The sequence below is a fragment of the Rissa tridactyla genome, chromosome 2 (assembly GCF_028500815.1).
Source record: "Rissa tridactyla isolate bRisTri1 chromosome 2, bRisTri1.patW.cur.20221130, whole genome shotgun sequence".
NCBI classification, from domain to species: domain Eukaryota; kingdom Metazoa; phylum Chordata; class Aves; order Charadriiformes; family Laridae; genus Rissa; species Rissa tridactyla.
The window spans coordinates 124,839,130-124,860,631 of record NC_071467.1 but is presented as its reverse complement, the minus strand read 5'-3'; the positions used below and the strand labels follow the sequence as shown (position 1 = coordinate 124,860,631).

At 37.7% G+C, this 21,502-nt stretch overlaps 1 protein-coding gene across 3 annotated transcripts in view; it reads right to left on the bottom strand.

Moving 5' to 3' along the window:
• Nucleotides 1-5,089: 5,089 nt before the first annotated feature.
• Nucleotides 5,090-21,502, bottom strand: part of NEK10 (NIMA related kinase 10) — a 98,686-nt gene continuing 82,273 nt past the window's right edge. For 2 of the 3 annotated variants that reach the window (XM_054191674.1, XM_054191675.1), the window contains exons 31-34: nt 20,484-20,594; nt 18,142-18,250; nt 16,665-16,717; nt 16,520-16,579 (exon numbers count right to left, since the gene is read on the bottom strand). In XM_054191674.1, coding sequence (XP_054047649.1) covers nt 16,520-16,579; nt 16,665-16,717; nt 18,142-18,250; nt 20,484-20,594 — 333 coding nt within the window. Of the gene's footprint in view, nt 5,420-16,519; nt 16,580-16,664; nt 16,718-18,141; nt 18,251-20,483; nt 20,595-21,502 lie in introns of those variants that run through there. The other variant, XM_054191673.1, reaches the window with a different exon arrangement.

Genomic DNA, 21,502 nt, shown 5'->3' with positions numbered 1-21,502 from the left:
GGAAGAAGAAGTAAGCGGGGGGACGTTTGAAGTTACGGCCTTTGTCTTCCCAAGTAACCATTACGCGTGATGGAGCCCTGCTTTCCTGGAGATGGCTGAACACATGCCTGCCGATTGGAAGTGGTGAATTAATTCCTTGTTTTCCTTTGCTTTACCTATTAAACGGTCTTTATCTCAACCCATGAGTTTTCTCACTTTTCCGATTCTCTCCCCCATCCCACTGTGAGGGAAGGGAGCAAGTGGCTGTGTGGGGCTTGGTTGCCGGCTGGGGTTAGGCCACGAGAGACAGCTATCCGACCACTTGTTCAGCCACATGGTCACATTCAGCAACTGTAATTCACCGCTTAGACAAGCTCTGAAACATTATCTCTCTTCAAATGAATGTTGCTGACCACACATCAGCCAGACCGTAGTCACCACTTTCAAAAGGCGGCCTTCCTTCTTTTCAGACACATGGGAATATTGCCACTGTGTTAATGACATGTACTTTTCAAGTGCATTAAGAGCAGCACACAGGCTACAGGGGCAAGAGACAGTGCATTTTTAAATGTTCTGAAAGCTGTAATCACACAGCGCTGCGATACAGCAGTACCATTGCTAACAGACCATAAGTTTCGTACTGAACTTGTCAGCCACACTCTGTCTGAATATGTCTTTGTTTTATTTAGTGTAGCTGTGTTTGCGATTCCTCTAACTGACCAGTTGCATACCTTTAGTTTGATTTACTTCTGTTTACCTTTGTACAACCATAGTTTTATACAGATAGCCATAAAAGCAGTTACTCAATGTAGAATGAGATACTCAGGACTCTAACATAATAATGTAGTATGAAGAGACACAGGCCCGGTCCGAGGGAGGAGACACAGGATGGGGTATAGAGGAGTACAGGTATGGGAGGATAAGAGACAAGGCACAGATTTGGCACTAGTAACTATAAACAGCCCAACCATGATCAGTAACAAAATGCAGACCTGGACAAAACTGGGTTTAAAGGTAGCTAGAAGAACAAAGAAGCAGTATCCAGTACACGTAAAATGCACCATACATTATAAATCCATATGTATCATGGAGCTGCAGATCAATGAAGAAATGGCAAAGGTGTAAAAGCATGTTAGCAAATGTATAAAAATGATCCTGAGTGGTGCATCCTAGAGTGAGGAAGAAGGAACCATCGATATGAACAACCTATTCCTCCCAGCACAAGACTCTAGATGCTGACAACTCATGGTAACACCCCCACCAGAACAAAAACACTGACCTTGGGATGCAGAGGAGCAGTGAAAGGGTGAGCATGATCCCCCAAAATGGGAAGAAGCCAAGAAGTGTTTGTAAAGCAATTTTAACTGCATTATTATTCTTTCTTTTTCTGCAACCGATCTAGATTAATAATGATTCTTCAATTAGACTGCTAAGGTTTCAACTATACTAATTTTTAAAAAATCATGGACATATATTTTATATATATACATACACACACACACAGATATAATAATTCCTCTTTGTTTGTAAACAAGATTTTGAATGCAGCAGACTAGTGATTCCATTGCTGAGGCTAACTCCCAACACTATCTATATTTGCTTACATTGCCCCAGTGGAGATGGAGGCAGAGAAAAGACAGTACTGAAGCTATGGTAAATCTAAATTTTGATCAAAACTGAGTAAGTCTAGTTAAAGTCAGGGAAGATGTCCTGATTGGTGCAAATTACAACATAGGTCAAAATATGACCGTGGATAATTAGTTCAATTATGGAAGTAAAACCTTAATAGATGAAAGTTTTCAGTTTGGTCAGAAATTTGAGGACTTAAATGTCAAATATTTTAAAATCACTAATTTTATCATTACGATTCTCACCGTCTCCTGTTGAAAGCAGTTGAACAGAGACCATTCACATTATGTAGCATCCTGCAAGTCAAGAAACAAAATTAATTAGAAGACCTTTCTTTCCAATTGCTGTTGTCTATCTAGACAAATTGAACAATGAAACTTTCAGCTGAGAAGTTTTTAAATTCAAATGCATGGTGAATTGATAGAGTCAAACACAAATATTCTCAAGTGGTTTCTTCTTTTCACATCTCCTGAAATGCAGTCATTCGGACTTGCTAGTTCTTCCTAAAAGCAGGACAGAATTCATACATAGTAAAATTGTGTATATTATTCAGTTTGAGGAAGTCAATGCTAGAAGCTTTCTTGTTTTTAGCAAGGAATGTTGTTGCCCTTTCTTCCTTACTTAACATAATTCCATAAGTTCATGAACTAGTTGACAAATTTCTTGATATGAAGTACCAATAATCAGGCAGTAATTCTACAAGTTACAATGACTGTAAGAAATAGTCTTTAAATACAGTATTCTGTGACTGTAAGTAAGAATTCCCTTATGGAGTAAAATTAACAATTTGATCCAATGTCAACATTTGATTATTCAGGTATATGACAGGAGATTGGGAAATGATTCAGATAGAGCAAAATATATGTAAATCAGGCTACAGAATACATATACAGTGCATTCTCCTGAGAAAGCAGTTGCAATCAAATGACTGTAGAAAATAGGTGCAAGTATGAATAATAGAAGGCAGAATACTGCATAATCTCAGGTATTTCACTGCAGCCAAGCAAACTGAAAGAAAAGCCTACATAAGTCACAATTTAGATTAACTCATAAATAATCAAAAGTTAGCTTTAGTTCAGTAGTTTCAACATTGTTAGTACTCACACTTGCCGAATCTTTTTCAATTAGCTAAATAATAAGTACCACTATGTCCGTTTCTCTGATTTTTGCACAGATTACATTGAAGATTACAAGCATATAAGAAAAAAAGATACACACCTTGAAGAATACTGGTTATGCATTGGACTGATACTCAGGAGATGTGGGTCCCGTTCTTACGTTTGCTGATGATTTGCTGAATGATATTGCGCAACTTAATTTTGGTTTCTGTGTTTCCCTAAATATGCTTTATCTATATTGTCTATACAGAATTTAGCCATACAGAAATTATCCATGGCATAACTGGCTCTTGTTATTCTTCATATAATGGGAAACACAATGGATGCTGATCTCAGTGGAGAACATCTACGTACCAATGCCATAAATTACCTAACGGCTTAGATAATGAATCTTCTGTGGCAGTTAATTGCCCTACATGTAAAATGCATCAGCTCTTTCCTACAACATTCAGCATGTCAGTTCAGTTGCAGCCAAGATGACAAAAAAAAAAAAAAATGCTAGTGAAGACTAGGAAAGAAACCACTGATTTCCTGCTTTGATTTGCCTTGGTGGTTGCAGCTGTACATCCCACCAATCCACCTCTGGTAGTTACTGAAGAGAAGTCTGCTCTCCTCTGCTGGCCACCAGCACTTTTCACAGCCGCAGAAAAGAGCACAAAATTTGCTTCAAAGTTAACAGTACTAAAAATACATTAAGAGAAACACAATAAGAGTAATTAATTATATGCTATTTCTCAACAAAAATAATGCCATCAAGTATGAACGAACACTATCCTATCACACAAATCCAGACAAAATGTAAACAATGATACTTCAAAACACACTTAAAATAACGTCCAAATTATTTCTAAGACATTCCATGCACTCTGACAATGTAAAATTATAAGACATTTCTGCAAAAAGATATTAAAATAGGTTACTTTAAGTGTAGATTGATTTTACATTATTTTAATGGAAAATGATTATGAGAATTCATATGCAATTTGAATAGAACAAACATATCAAGGTTGAAATTAAATGAAGTCTTTTTGGATAAAATATCAGTGTAATCAGTTCCATTGGCAGCCATATATAGCATGGATTTACTTTATAATCCATCAGATTTAACCATACTGTGTTCCCTTTCTCCAGGCTAGCAAAGCAAAACTAATATTCCAAACTAGAATAGGAATTGATTTTTAGTGGTAACATTGTAGGAAATGCATCATCTATGGTGATTCATGGTGAATGAATCACTATAGCTACCTGCTGGTCGTACCTTAAGAACCATATGTCTTGACCCTTAATAGACCTTTGCTATCACTACTGTACCATTGTATAAATGCAAAGACAGCACCTGATGACTTTCTACATTACGTATATGTGAAAAGAGAACAGATGTTATTATTATTTTATTCTTTTTTTTACACTACCCATTGGGCCTTTTTCCACTGCTTCACAATTCAGGACGTTGAAGTCACACATTATAGGTGAAATAATATATTTGAATTGTCAGGAAATTAATGCCAGTTAGCTATTTATAGTTACAAACAAACCACCGTGGGAAAAAAAACCCAAACCTTTGCCAGCCTATAAAGAGTATGCAACATACATCTGTATCAAATTACTTGTGAGTAATCATGTGATGACCATAATGTTAATAATTTTCAACAGAGACAGAACTATATGACCAAATGCATTCTGCTTATTTTCCACAGTTATGATTGCCACAGTATCAACTGTAGAGAAAACCCTTTGTATTTAAGTATCCCTTACTAAAGTGTAGACAAAAAACAGCTTCTCTGCTGATGCAGTGAGACATTTTTATCTACATTTAATACAGAGTTAATAAATATTGAAATTCTGAAAGTGCTTTTAAGTACTACAGTTTTGATTAGCAGCAAAGCAGGCATTTAATTTACTTTGTAAAACAATAAACGAATGTGTATATAAAATGTATATAAATGTACGTGACATATTTTATATAAACAGATCTATACAATGTGTGCCTAAAGACAGACATACAGAAATTCGGAAATCCCAGTAAAACCAGCTGTTTTTAAAATAACAATAATTTCAGAAGTTATGCAGGCTGCAAACAGGGACTATTAACATGTCACACCAGCATTAGAATTTGCTACTATCCAAACATAAGTAAAGAAATTCCTTCTAAATACTAAAATCATACTAATGGTGTTTAATCTGTTTCTAATTCTGGTACAGTGAACCTACATATATTTTCTGTCTGGTCATATTACAAAGCTCTTTTTCTTCCCATAGAAGACATACATGCATATAAAAAGGTTGCAAGCTTTGAACTATCGTTCCAGAAAACCTGAGTATTCAACAATTCTTCTAAAATATATATATAAAAACAGAAGATATGTACTGTTGGGAATTATGTTTTCCTCCTAATGTATAAACCTGGAAGCATCTTTCCCAATGTTTCTTGTAAAGTGCTTATGCTGTAAACAAAGCTAAAGTTAACAGTATCATCCTGAAATATCATGTGAGGTCTCTTGAAGCTGTCCCACATCGGTATTCCATCTGGATGCTCTTTAATGAGCAAAGCGCACCCCTTTGGTAATCAGACAGCCTCAGCAAAGTACAGGCAGGTTGACTTCATTAGGAACAACTCTGAACCCTTTGTTCAGAATTACAAGTTGTCTTCTTTTGCTGGATAGTTCTTTGTTCCCCTCGGAAAGTAGAGATACCTGGAGGGGGAGGAAAAAAATCAGTTACCAGGCATAGGATCAATCTTAGCGCTATCACAGAATAGAACAGTTTGGGTTGGAATGGACTTTTAAAGGTCATCTAGTCCAATGCCCCTGCAATGGGCAGGGACATCTTCAACTGGATCAGGTTTCTCAGAGCCCCATCCAACCTGACCTTGAATGTTTGCAGGGATGGCACATCTACCACCTCTCTGGGCAACCTGTCCCAGTGTTTCACCACCCTTATTGTAAAAAAATTTCTCCCTTATATCTAGTCTAAACCTACCCTCTTTTTGTTTCATGCCATTCCCCTTTGTCCTATCACAACAGGCCCTGCTAAAAGTTTGTCCCCACCTTTCTTACAAGCCCCCTTTAAGTACTGAAAGGCCACAATAAGGTCTCTCCGGGGCCTTCTCTTTCCAGGCTGAACAACCCCAACTCTCTCAGCCTGTCCTTATAGGAGAGGTGCTACAGCCCTCTGATAATTTCTGTGGACATGCTCCAACAGGTCCATGTCTTTCCTGTGGTAAGGACTCCAGAGCTGGATGCTATGAGCTGAGAGCTGATGTACAAGCATGATGGAGAAGTCAAGAAACTTCAGAAGTCTATCAAAAGAAATTCTTTAGTTCAGGTTTTACAACAGAGTTTGATGCAGAAATCTCTGGGTGAAATTCTATCATTTATGCTACACACAGGGATTTAGTTCGTCTAATGATCCTCTGACTCAAAATTTATGGACTAGTCTGCACTGCACGCAAATAGAATTAGAGCAGCATGGCACAAAGGTCTCCCACAGCTAATCAATGAGGCCTGAATGCAACATAATGTATTTGTGGGCCAGCATTAACTTATGTTGCTGATGTAACATCTCCGGAGAGTTCAGCACTATGGAGAACTAGTTGAAAGAAAGTCTTTAAAATCACTTCTTTCTCCTTTTCTAATTCCTCTTTTGCCTGCTACATAGAAAATTAGCACAGAAAGTGATGGAGCTGCTTCTGTCAGTTTTATATCACCTAGTCCTTCTCCTCAGGGCTGCTCTCAATTCCTTCATCCCCCGCAGTCTATATTGATACTGGGGATTGCCCTGACACAGGTGCAGGACCTTACACTTGCCCTTGTTGAATGTTCACATGGGCCCAGCCCTCAAGTCTGTCAAGGTCCCTCTAGATGGCTTCCCTTCCCTCAAGCAAATCAACTGCATCACTCAGCTTGGTGTCGTCTGCATCCCACTGTCCGCATCACCGATGAAGATAATAAATAGTGTTGGTCTCAGTATAGACCCACAAGTGACACCACTTGTTAGTGCTTTCCACTTGGACATTGAGCCATTGACTATAACTCTTTAGATATGGCCACCCACCTAATTACTTATCCATCTAACAGTCCATTCATCAAAACCATATCTCTCAAATTTAGAGGTAAGAATGCTGTCAAGACTGTATCAAAGGCTTTACAGAAGTCCAGGTAGATTACATCCATAGTACTTCCTTTGAACACTGCCACAGTCACTCCATCATAGAAGGCCACTAAATTAGTCAGACATGATTTGCCCTTGATGAAGAGATGTTGGCTGCAGTGACACAACTAAAATATTTACCATGATTGATATTAAGAGTACTTTCTGTCTGTCTTGAATCACAATACAGTTAAGAATATTTAATGTAAAGGTTTATGTATGTTATTTCTTAATTTTACATCATAAACTAACCCCTCTCTGGGAATTTCATTATGTGATATCACCAACTCAGTTCATTGGAACCATTATCTGCACTGCACAGACTCTGCTATTTAAGTTAATAAATATCTTGCAGCAAATATGGGTAGCTATCCTTCTGTGAGGACCATCACCAGATGATAACGACATACACACTTTTCTCACAATATAAAAAAGAATAGTGTGCACTCAAGTGTTCCAGCTGCCAGAGCATCCCCTTCTGTCTGAGCTTTTGAGCTTGATTCCTGTTCTGTGTGCCTACTCTTTCTACCTTCTGCCCTTACTGCAAACCATTCTCTTCCCCTGGTCATTCCCAGCTACAGGTGGTTCTTCCGTCTACCCATATCAGTCTCCTTTTCAGGATTCCTACATTCTGTCTCCTGCTGTTCTTGGCTCTGTATTAGATGCAGGTATCTACTGCTCACTTCCTAGACTCTATCTCATCAGTTGCTACTTAGCAGTTTTTTTCTTTAAGGCATTACCTTAAGATGATCAGACAGACTCACTTTCTGTTCTGATGTCTAGACTTGATCTGACAATATTTCAGTGCTCTATTAAGGCTATTGTTAAGCATATACCTACTGTGATTTTTCAAATTTATAATTTGGTTATATTAGCACAAATTTCTAAGAGAAGGGTGAAAGTCATATCTGTGACAAAAAAGGTACTTTCTTGGCCAAATTTGAAATCCTTTTTCTAACACACAAGTTAATAAAGAAAACAACACTAGAATTTTTTTAATATGAGCAAGCAATGCAGGGCAAAGCTTCATATTTTCAATACCTTCATCCAATGCTGTAAAGGCTAAAATCTTTCAGCTCCTTCCACGGCACAGATTTCTAGAGCTACAGGACTTCAGGGAAACATTGAAAAATCACAAAACCCCAGTAAGACAAACAGTTATTCCTTCTTTTTACATAATTTTCAGGTGATTGGTCTTAAGTAAAAGGTTTCAAGTTAACTTTCAAAAATGGGGCAGATACTTTGATGAGGCCTAAGAGTTATCTTTATGGAGTACCATAACAGAAACATGAAGATCTGACTTTCCCTTATCGGTAAATGGAAGTTCTGATAGCAAAAAGGTGGTCTTCAAGGACAAGCGAAACAACTACAGTATTTAGAGGAATGCTGTGCCTGCTAGTACTATACTGACATCCTAGAATAATTTTCATTTATCCTATATTGCCATATCAAAACAGCTATCTTTAACAATGTGCAATTCCTCCCCTAGCTGCTGTCATGAAGGATATCTTGAGGCAGTTAAAAAGAATTTATCTTTGTATGGCCCTGATTTCTGTACACTGAGGCCAATCTCATCTTCCATTTCTTTGAAAACTTTCAGATTGTCTTTCACTTAGCCTAAGAGTTCCTAAAACTCCTTTCAACAGCACTTTGCTGTGACACGGAAAGCTACTACAATTCTTCTCAGCTAAACTGCCCTAGCTGGACCAAGCCATTAAAGCCTCAAACGAAAAAAAAAAAAAAAAAAAAAAAAAAAAAACCCAAGAAAAATTCCTCTTCAACTCAAAGTGTTTAGTTCATGGCAGCTGTATAAGACACAGGTCTGATAGCACAAGAATGATTCCAGACTACAGTGAGCTTTATGAACCATCATAAGTAGGAAGGTGCCGTTTTATCTGATGTTATTTGACAGACTTTATCTATGCTTTGTACAAGAACTCTGCCAAGCAGACATCTCAGACACACAGAAGTCAGTCTCAAAGTAAATCTTTTCCTTAAACTGGAGGAAAGACCTGCTTCAGAACTGCAAGAGCAAACCCATCTTATCTCAGCCAAACAAGTCTGTGACGACAGATGCTTCTACTCAAAGATGGGAAGCTCATACAAGAATGTCTGAGAGTTCAGGGCATGTGATCTCTGCAAGGGATCAGAGCCATCTGCCTGGTGTTGAAAACAGTCATTCCCACAGTCCAAATGCTGACAGACAGCTTCATAAGCACGCACTTTTTCTACAAACAGTGTGGACTTCAGGCATTTCCACTGTCAGGAGACTACTTAATTTTGTGTATTCATCACTGAACTGCATCAATGACTCGATACCTACCAGTCAGCCAAAATTCAGGCCACATGCTCCTTCATTTTTTCCAACACGAGATGAAATGCACCTTTCCGCACATCTCATTGCTAAAGAGGATCTTCAGCTTAGTGAGGGGAGGGGTTTTGCGTCAATGACAGCCCTACCACATGATCAGATTATTTTGGTGCTTGCACCAGATGGATTCCCGGATCACTTCACTCTTCTGCACAATGCAATGTCATGAATTGCAGCCAGGTTCTGCATCTAAGTCTTTATAGCTAGCAGCCCTGATACTAGCCAAATCTAGTAGTCTTGATGCTGACTAACTGCTAGAGCAACAAACAGTTTCTGCTACAGTTCCTATCATTCTGATTCACAGGGAAAAAAAGCCTAAAATAAAAAAGACTGGCTTACTAACCAAAGTGGGAAAAAGTGTTTTGATATGGTATTGTCACATCAGAAAAATGCAAATTCTTTTTCTGTGCCATTAGATTACTGGCCTCCCTGAAATTACTGTAACATTCCTGCAATTCTCTAAAAATCCAGTTAGAAGTAAGTTTTTCACACCTGGTCATCTGATTTTGACACGCACAGCTGCTAATACCCCAGGATCCAGAGCATACATTTTTTCTAGTTTATAAGTCTTTACTTCTCTAGAGCTCCGCTGTACCATTAACAGGAAGTCTGGCACGTGTATCTTCTGAGTACAGCCAAAATTGGTGTGGTTGTAACAACTTGGTAAAAATGATGTCTCTAGCAAGTGTGAAAAGGTGCAGTGTGAGTATCACCATGTGCAGTGGTGAACTCTATCCAGCAAGTGTCTTTTAATCCATCTCTTGGCCAAATGTTTCACTGTCATTGGAACACTCTGTATTCATCAATGTGACAGGGATTAGTTGCTGCCTTACCCTAGAAGCTGGATGAAATTGAAGCTAGGATCAATTGCTACCCCATGTTTTCATGTTTCTCCGCTTCCTAATTTCTGTAGGAACTGTGACTTGGGAAAGGTAGGCCAATACTGCCTCTTAGTGGAAGGACAGCTAACTCGAGAGATGCAGTGAGTGCTGGTCTGTGGGAATGGGGCGGCATACTTAGAGCACCACACAGACCTTCAGCTGATAGCCATCAGAACTGCAGGTGGGTAGATCAAAGACTCTTGCAGTCATGGATGTTTAGAAGAAAAAACAAACAAACAAACAAAACCTGCTGAGCTTTGGCAGACTTTTCTACCTCCCTGGGGAGGAGTACAAATCAACAGAATGCTGGTATGACTCTAAGAAACATTGCTGGCCAAAACAATCTTCATTTGGATGTGTGAGACGTAAGAAGTAAGAATCAACATGGACCACCATTTGGAAGAAAACAATTAACAGAAAACGTCAGGTAACATTAGCAGGAAGCGGTGCCAGAAAGGAATAAAAAGTAGCAGAGTGTCTTAAATCACCTTGCTATCGCTAAGTCAAAAAATCCACTTCAGATTTCAGGAGTTGTGTACACTCATCTACTGTCTAGTTTGGTAGGTTCTAGAACATTAAAAAACATTAACTAAGTGAAATATAAATTTGAATCCATTAGTCACATAACACAAAAAGGTGCATTAATGTTGAAGAACACACAGGTGACATGGTAAGAATTTGCAGATAAAAAAAGCTCCATTAATGCATTTCTATTTTTGAATGATGTACCCATGGACCATAGACCCAATACAAATGAGAGCTGCCTGAAACAGGCAAAATTCAGAATTTGCTGTCATTCCTGGGCTATATTATCCTTCTGTGAATAATACCTTGAGCTATTCTTTGAGCAGTTAAAAATGTATAGCTATCATTAGAACCAGACTTCACAGTTTTCTCTTCATGAAACAGCTCTAACTACACGAGTGGTTGCTACTCTAATTCTAAAACTTCAATAACAATGGAAAAGATTGCATTGAACAAAGTTATGAAAATTATAACAACATATCAATATGTGCATTTGATAATGAAGACTGTTTCCTTCTATTCTTACTTGCATTGCAACCATTTTTTTCCTACAAAACTAATGTTGAAACAACATTTCTCTCATAAACAAACCTCTGGTCATATAAGCTTGTACTGGTTTTGGCTAGGATAGAGTTAAATTTCTTCATAGTAGTTTGTATGGTGCTATGTTTTGGATTAGTGTGTTGATAACACAGCGGAGTTTTAGTCATTGCTGAACAATGCTTATACAGCATCAAGGCCTTATTTGTATCTCACACCGCCCCACCAGTGAGTGGGCTGGGGGTGCACAAGAAGCTGGGAGGGGACACACTGGGACAGCTGACCCCAACTGATCAAAGGGATATTCCATACCATATGATGTCATGCTCCGCAATAAAAGCTGCAGAAAAGAAGAAGGAAGGGCAGGGGAAAACGTTCAGAGTTATGGCACTTGTATTCCCAAGTAACCGTTAGGCATGATGAAGGCCTGCTTTCCTGGAGATGGCTAAGCATCTGTCTGCTGATGGGAAGTAGCAAATCAATTCCTTATTTTGCTTTGCTTGCACACACAGCTTTTGCTTCACCTATCAAACTGTCTTTATCTCAAGCCATGAGCGTTCTCACTTTTACCCTTCGATTCTCTCCCCTATCCCATTTCAGGGGAGTAAGCGAGTGGCTGTTTGGGGCTGAGTTGCCTACTGCGGTTAAACCATGGCAGAGCTACAACACGCAGCTGAGCACAACTCCTGTCTCTGACCATCGCTATTTTTGTTTATTTATAACAAATTTTTTTCATATATCTGAGTTTCTGCTTGGATCACGTCTCTTAATGCAATTTATTAAAAATAGATTTCTGCATCAATTTGGGTATTACATGTATACTTCAATTTAAAAAAGCATGATGAAATGTTGAAACCAGTATTCATTGTCCTATTCATAAATAGGCTCCCAAACACGGAGCTTGCCTCTTGTGCAGGATAATATTAAATCAGAAGGAGAATAAAAGGAAGAGTGGCACAATGGATGTGAATAGAATAATCTTGAAACATTACCGGGGGGGGGGGGGGGGTATGCATGTTTACTAAATTTCTGTATAAATAAGGAATACAATTGGAGTGCTGAGTAATTTCTGGAGATTAGTGATAAATGGGCACAAGTTGATTATTCAAGATAAAGCTGAGGGTCATTATCCTCAGCTGGTCATTAATCCCCATGAAATGACTAGTATTTGAGATAGTAATTACTATTATAATGAAAATGGGGAGGAAAAAAAAAAGCATGACATTTCTCTTATAAAGCTGTCTCCGTTTCTAAAGAATTCATGTTTCTCTCATCACCCAATCAAGTTGCTTGAATCACTTTTAACCCTTTATAAAGTTTATTCGTCCTACAACAATTTTCATGTCATTGCTTCACTTCATGTTTGGTTTCCCATCATATATTCCTGGAATTCTGGGGGGCACGGCAAGGGGCAACAGCAATGGGAAAGAAAGACGATGCACAAAATCCCCCCAAAACAGAAAATAAATAAAAAACTCTTTCAGAATGTTTTCTCTATACAGTGCGTTCCACAATGAGGTATGAAATTGCATTATTACACTATACATTATCCAGCTGTTTATTCTGCATTTAATAGTCATTTTAGCAACAGCACGTATGTCCTGTGTCATTGCACAGCAGCTGTGGATTTCTTTGTTCCAAAACAGAATTCACCTTGCAGCATCACAACATATCGAACTGATACTGATACTGTCAAATCAACTTGGTCAGAAATCATGAAGAAATTTGGCCCTAAAATGAAGAAACATCTTTAAAAATTTGCAACTTCACAAGTTAAGTTTATGGTGTTCTGATGTGCCTTCTGAGGACTCCTGAGCCTTTGGAGTTCTTTTTCTTCACATTTCTATTTCTATTTTTCCCTTCTATTAGAAGAGCTAGAGACTTATTATGGGCAGAAGGGAAAGCAATTTGTTCCCTGCTACAAACACTATCATTCAGTTTCCACAGTGAAAGACCCACACATGCTGCATCATTACAACTTCCCATCTTAGAAACTGAAAAACTAAATCTAAACTGAAAGCTTTTAAAATAAGCGAGGAAAATTAAAAAATAGGTGTATGCCCTATATGTTGCTAAAGCAAACAAGATACAGATATTCATTACTCCTCATACTTTTTCATAAAGCTTTTCTGTGAACACTTTTCAGGATCCCAGGAAAGCTACAGGATGTACTGAGTTTCTGCTGGAAAATTTGCAGTTGCTTCTGAAATGTTTCACTGTGTATAGAAGAGAGGAAGTAGACCAAGGCTCAAAACAGCTTTAGGCAAGACTGGCTGGTAGGATGTTGCTCTGAGAGCTGCAAACTTAATTCTGCGTGGTGGAATAAAACCAGATAATTGTGGACACTGATAAGTGACTTTGCAGTGCAGCTTGGGAGACCGATTTGTCCTTCTAGCTTCCTTAAGCTGTTTGGAGAGTTTAAGGCGAAACCTATTGATGCATGTCTGCTAGCCAAATTAATCATTCAATATTGGACAGCTATCAAAACTGGACTGTTTGGCTATTTGGAGAGAGTGTGAGAAGAAAAAAAAAAAATCCTTGAACTCTGAAAGCTCTGAATGGCATTGAGCAGAGCATACTTTAGAAAACATGGCAAGTCCTCTGGAAATAGAGACATGTTTTTTGACAGCCAAGGCCAAAGCATGGTCTGTCGATTTTCTGGAAGAGAAGGAAAAACAGTAAGTTATTTGTCTGTAGGGTAGAACCTTGTCTGGAAAAGAAGTAATGTAATAGTGACAGGGGAAGTAAACATAATTATGCATCACAACAGCTAACAGGATTCAAAAGCATAGTGAAAAACCAAGCTGCTGGTGATGGAACAACAACTTTGCCGCAGCATGGCTGTTTTGTATCTGCCAGCTAAAGCCAGGGCATGCTAGCAACACACATGCAGTGGAGTGCATCTAAGTCGACAACAATAGCTGTAACCGTGCACACATTAACAATTCTAACCAAGAAGAAAAAAAAAAGAAAAAAGAAACAAACAACCAGTCTAGACAACATACTTCTAAACTTCTAAGGACATTCATACCTATAAGGAGATTGCACTCAATCCTTTCACCCACTCCAAAATCAATTTTGTCTTTGCCACAAGTCCCATGAACAAAGCACAAATCAGCACTGACTGTGGATAACATATTATCAGCACTGCTGAAGAAGTTGCATGACTCAGGGAAAGCAAAATGTGGCTTCCAATTTTTCTGTGCTCCTGGGAAAATCTAATGCACGGCACATCCACTAATGCGAAGAAGGATGCTGAGCATCCGCTGGCCTTCTCCAGACTTTATGTAATGTGTGGAAATGTACTGCTTGCTCTTTTCCCCCTGTTCCCTTCTGCAGGATAAACATAGTATAGAGAAGAACACCTTATACTACACTATCATCTTGCTTGGCTATGAAGAATATTCTCTGAAGTTTTACATTTCCAAAAATGTAGAAAAATAATTTAAGATTCTACAGAACAACTACTCTCTAGGGAATACCAGCACAGCAGAAAAATAAGTAGTCCTGACTAAAAGAGGAAAAAATAGAATGTCAATTATTTTACCTCTGTTAGTCCCAGGGCGTTTCTGTGGCATTCCTATGTTACACATTGAAAGTACTAGCATATTTCCCTGCAATCTTTAAGCATCCTTTGTATTTCACTGATTACCTTTACAGCGATAGGACACAAGGAAATGGAATGAAGCTGCGTTAGGGGAAGTTCAGATTGGACTTTAGGAAAAAGTTCTTCAGTGAGGGGGTGGTCAGTCACTGGAACAGGCTCCCCAGGGAAGGTCATGCCCCCAAGCCTGTCAGAGTTCAAGGAGCATCTGGACGATGGTCTTAGTCATATTGTTTAGTTTTAGATAGTCCTGCAAGGATCAGGGTGTTGGACTCAATGACCCTTATGGGCCTCTTCAACTTCAGATATCCTATGATTCTATGATTTGCATTAATAGATATCTTAATTTTATTGTAGTTTGTGTAAAATACTCAAGTCTATATTCAGCACACACCTTCTTCATTACAGTTAATTGCATGCAGTAAGACGCTTTTTGCCAGTCTATAAGATAAATGCCTAGGCAACTACAACACATCTATATACTTATAATAAGACTTGCTAGATCTTGATGTTAAAAATGAGAGCCTTTTTCTTTTCTTTTCTTTTTTCCCAATAAGTTGTGTGGTATTTTTTCTACAGCAACAAATCTTGGGAGCTTGTGATTAGGAAAAAAATTTAAAATACTTGAAAACACTTATAAACAAATTTGTTAGACCTCATGGCTGCAAAAGTGATTTGTAAACATGATTCAAGTATACCCTAGAGGTTTAAGGAATGAATTAATATTTTATTTTGGGAGTGCTGAATCATGATTTTTCAATTTCAATACTTACAGCTGGCAGCTGCAAGACACTTGTAAGCTGGAATTCCAATTTAATGAGTAGCCTATAAAATATTCAGAATAACATCTGAAACTTTTCAAGCTCGAGTCAATCCATACAGAAAAGTTTGCAGAGATAATAAATAACTGAAAAATACCACTGAGGCACCAGGAACTATAAATTCTTAAAACCTCTTAATATCTGTATTAGAGGGGGGTGGGGGGTATATTTGTTTATTTGTTTTAGAAAACCTAACTGCAGTCTCACAGGCTTTAAAATGTTTATTATTGCAAAGACAAGGAACAGACTTACTTGATGGAGGTAGCAAACGTTTTTTGCACTAAAGAATGTCTGAGACAATAAATAACAGGCTAGCAGGTAAAAAGAATGAGAAATGCTAAGCTTATGTTGTGGACTACAACGATATTTTTCATATATTTTCTTTCATGTGTTCCTCAAAATTTTCCTGCAGGAAAGATACACCATCTCAAGGACAAGGCATTTGCCTCGTTTCAAAGACTGTTCAATTTTTTTTTTCATCCCCTGCACTTTTGTGCTAGCAACCACTTACTCTGCTTGTTGTGCGGTACTCAAAACATTTTACTAAATATGTCAGCTTCATCCTTTCAACACTGTAATAGTAGAGTATTTTAATAAAATATACTTATATTTAAATTAAACTTTTGTTCAGCTCTGGTTTTATATGGGAAAAATGTGAGGAAATTGCTGCCAAACTTGGACCACTCTATCATCTGAGTGAAGAAAACAGATGTGGCCAAAAAAACCTGCGTAGATTAGCTAATATGTCCCATCTGTATTTCTACCAGTGCATGCATCCATGTATTATAATAAACCATGTATTGCACTAAGTTTAAAGTGAAAATGCAATCAAGTAAATAGGCAGATGATACATTTGGTGTTAGGACATCATAATTACTTTTTTCTTTTTAAATTGAACAGACTCACCTGTTAGAAGAGAAATTGTAATAACCACTTTCCTCTAGGACCTCTTCAATTAGAGTCTACAAGATAAAAGAAATTCATTTCAGTAAATTATCCTTATTTAAAAGTAATAAATTAATACATAGAGGTGTATTTATAGCTTACCTGCAACTGTTCATATGTCATCCCTTCTGCAATGTCAGAAGTGCCAACAATACCTTAAAGTAAAAGGCAAATAATGTTATACTACTGAGTTTGGGGTTTATGCTCCCTCATCAGTTCCACTACAAATACAATGACAAGAGAGGTGCTTGAATATCAGCAGCTTATTCCACTGACCACAATGACCCCCTGCAAAGGTGGGAAGCATCTTATGGCATGATGTGAACATTTGAGGCACACAACGTTATAACATTATGAAAGAGTTCTAATTGATGGAAAATACTTCAAATACTTAATGTAACAGAACACAGCAATGCAACTTTCTTATTCTTCCCCACTTACAATTAATAGTGGAAAGGGCACACAGCCAGAAGCAATTTGTGAGGACAAACATTCTTTGCAGGTTAAGAGATTCAAAAGTTAGAGATACTGAGCATCTGAAAATATTTTATTGTTGTTTCTGGGAACAAAAAAAAGCTTACATTTAAAGTGATTGTTAGGGACTCATTTCCTACTCAAATAGCACCCTTGACACCTGGTATTGTTTTTGGTTTTACAATAAGCTGTGGAACTGATACACTAGTTTCAACATAAAGGCCAGCAAAATCCAAGTTTCTCACCCTTCTTTCTGGCACCATATTTTTTAATGTTACTATGTCCTTTAGTCCATGGATTACGGCATAACTTTTCCCATATTTAGAAGAATGGAAATGGCACAAATAGCAGAATACAGTCTGCACATTTCCCTTATGTCCATTGCACAGAGTGCAATGGTGAAACAAATCTCTGAACCAGGGATTGTAGTTCCCCATCCTGGGTGATGCCAGTGATGGCAGGTTTGATTAAAGATGGAGTTCATGATCTGTCACACTGAGTATCAGTAGTCCGAATTATATTTGATGCTATTCATTTTCTAAAGTGTGTATATATATATTTGACATTATAGAGATGTGGTATAGCACATCTATACATTTCACTATATGTGAACATATACATCTATACGTAACATTTCGCTCCTCCAGTTTGTACGGCTTGATCTAGCTGGGTAATTAAATCATCCCAGTATAATTGTTTCAAACATGACAGAAGAACAACACAGAGTTTAAACAGAGTTTGTTTAAAAATCACATGCAAGGACAGGTACATCCTTAGTAGGACATTTTCCATTACAAACATTTCTATTGATTTTCATGGATGAACCATGTGTTACTTAAATCTTTGATATTTCTTTGTCCTGTCAAAGTATACTCTCTTAAATTAGTAGAACGTTTTATCAGTGGTAAACTGCACATCTTATCAGGAATTAAACAAAATACAACATAAACAAGTCAAAAAACCCCTGATAATTAAAATCAGTATAGTCAACATAACTTTACTGTCTTTAGAGATTGATCTTAGAGCAGCAATTCCTTCTGTTTTGATACCGTACACTTTATTAGAAATATAGGTGCCACTATGGAGGTTTTGTTGCTTTCTTTACCTTTTCTATCACCTGGAAGCAACATATTTCCACCTGAAGAGAGAAGTACCACATGCCAATCTGCTGTGAAGAAGTTTGGCTCAATCAATTCAGGAGAACCTTGCAGCAGCTGCAGAAGGGAAAAAAAAAAAGAAAAAAAAAAAAGAAAAAAAGAAAAAAAAAAGAAAAAAAGAAAAAAAGAAAAGGACACCTGAAATCTCCATCCTTCCTGTTTGCCAAAACTTCAGACTTCTATGAGGCAGTTTACCCTTTCCTATGTTTCCCAGTGAAATCAGAAGTCAAAGGAGATTTCAATACTTTTTAGATTAATGAAAAAGTGGTAACACAATTATGAACATTCTACCACCTTCTCTCCAGAAACACTGACTGAACATTGCAAGCTGCCAATCTGCACTTAACATAAAGCACTGAGTTCTTTAGACTACCTGAATAAAATGTCATAAACTATGCCTTTGTGTGAAGATAAACAGGGAAGTGTATTCCCTCAAGCTGATGACTCTGGTTTTCAAAACTGGGGCTTCAAGTTAAATTGTTAGTATATATTCAAGTGGTGTAATTCCCATTAGAGGGATCTCAGCACTTCTGAAACCTGAAAGTCAGTTCAGCTACTTGATTATGTGAACAAGGATACTGACATTAAACTTAAAAATATCTAGTTTTGAAAATATCCACTGGGAACAACTCTGACATGAAAACATCTTTGTGGGCAGGAAAGAAATTCCAGTTATGCATTTCTGCAGCATGTTAACACTTTTACAGTTACACAAACAGAAGAATATCTGTTGTTGGAAGACCCCTACCCCACCACCGATCAGTGGAGCAATCTTTTTGTCTGTTATTCTAATTAGGTTTTCTAATTCAGCATAGTTAAAAACCCATGATTTTTTAGTTTTATTTGCAGAAATTGCACAACCCCATAATAACACTTGCTGGAAGACTTCAACCTAATTCTTTTCTCTATTTAGGTTCTTCCTATTATAGGAGGATGATATCCATGTTACCCAGTGTATTTATGGTGGTGATTTTTGGTAAAATAAGTACCAGTTATTCATGGATGCTTATCAATTCTCCATCCTTCTAACTGCACATTTTGTTGTTGCTTTCTATTAACTATTTCTATTAACTATTTCCTTCAAGGTAGAAATACCCAGAATTGCATTCAGCATTTCAAACATCTTCAATTTACTACCAGTTACTTTTTAAATAGTTTTGAAGCTATCACAATTTTACAGTTGATAACATTTATAAATTTATAAATAAATAGGTTCCTTTATTTACAGGCATTTGAAAATTAGGTTAATTTTACAGTAAACATTTCCTTTTTCTTATTATATTTTTGGGCATCCTTTCCTGAAGACATCAACTCAATACACAATTAGCAAATGTTATGGCTGAAATACAGGAATTGTTTAATGTAAAGCACAGATTGATTTACAGGACAGCAAATTGGCATGAAACCGATGGCTCAGAAGGAAGCATCTTTAGACCAGGCTGGATGGGGCTTTGAGCAGCCTGGTCTAGTGGGAGGTGTCCCTGCCCAGGGCAGGGGGTTTGGGAACTGGATGATCTTTAAGGTCCCTTCCAACTCGAACCTTTCTATGGTTCTATGATTCTGTGTACTACCAATGTAAACACTAAGTAGCTACCTTCCATAGAGTTTAAGCATCTCAGATTAATTATTACAAAACTACAGGATTTAGCATCTGGGGTCAGACCATTCCATAGCAAACAATGACTTAGAAGATTCCACAATTCAGTGCAAGTAGATGACAAGTCATGCAAATAGGTTCTTTAGTCATGCCATTCTTGCAAATCTGCAGTATTTTTAAACTGATGACACTAATCTGTTGCTGACATACTATATAACAATAGGACTCAAGACATTCTAGGACAGTACTTTCTTAAAGTTCACAGTTTGAGTAGGAATACATTCCAAAACATGAATAATATTCTGAAACAAATAAAAAAATTTAAGAGATCTTACATAAATAAAGATCTTACATAATCTTTATCAGCCTTTGCCACAAAAAGTTTTCCTTCCTCTTCTCTTTTTGAGCTCTGACGAAATGAAGTATGGTTTTTGCATACTAGCAGCCAGCAGGTCCTTTCCATTCACTAAAAATGTTCTAATGATCAGACACAAACTTGAAAGCAATCTGTAGCAACTGCTTACTTAAGAAGCCTCCATATTTTCCAGATAAAGGATAGCTAGAGAATATTCTAAGTATTTCCTCTTAAAAATGGAAACTTACACTTATATTTTTATGATATTAATACTGATAGCTTAATTCAAACAGAAGAAGAGACAAAGTTGACCACAGGTAATAATTGGTATACTACACCTTTTTCATTTCTGATTTCAGATTACAAGGATTGCTCTGCTGACTGAAGAGGGACTTCTTGAATCTCTCAATGATTCTCCTTTTCAAGTTGCATTGCAAAGCTGGAGGAAGCTACGTGAAACAAAGAAACAGGTGTTTACACCTGCTGTAAAAATGACCTAATGAGCAGTACCATTATTGAAAAAAGTAGCTACACCACAAAAAGAAACATTGATATTTAATAGCAGGGTGATAAACAACAGCACAAGACTTGACTTCATGGCTCCTTAGTTTGCCCACTGTTAGGCTTGGCATATCATACACCTTGAGGGTAAAAATCGTTAACAAGCCTAATAGAGGCAATACTAGATTTGCCTCCCTGATCAAAGTGCTAGTATTTGGACATTTTTTGACAGATGAAGCTCATAGAACATTAGACTAGATTTCATGTTGGCTATGATAAGTCATTCCAGCAGAAATTAATGGAACTTCAAGAAGCTTAGTCCTGCATTCGCTGTGTGTAGATCAACTTCAACAGGCTCTTTAAGATCCTTATGTACATCTAATACAATTCAGAATGTCTCTTTTGATAGAACCTTCCTGTGGGAGGTAATTTACATTTCACTTGTCTATAAAGCAAAACTGATTCTATATACTTTTTCTCCTGTATTTTCCTCCTCTGGACCCATTCCAACAGGTCCATGTCCTTCTTATGTTGGGGACTCCAAAGCCGGACAGTACTCCAGGTGGGGTCTCGCCAGAGTGGACTAGAGGGAGAAAATTACCTCCCTGAACCTGCTGGCCACGCTTCTTTTGATGCAGCCCAGGATACAGGTGGCATTCTGGGCTGCAAGTGCACATTGCCAGCTCATGTTGAGCTTCTCATCAACCAATACCACCAAGTCCTTCTCCTCAGAGCTGCTCTCAATCCATCCTCCACCCAGCCTGTAACACCATAGTAGAAGGCCACCAAATTTTTCAGGCACAATTTGCCCTCAGTGAAGCCATGTTGGCTGTCACCTATCATCCCCTTATTTTCC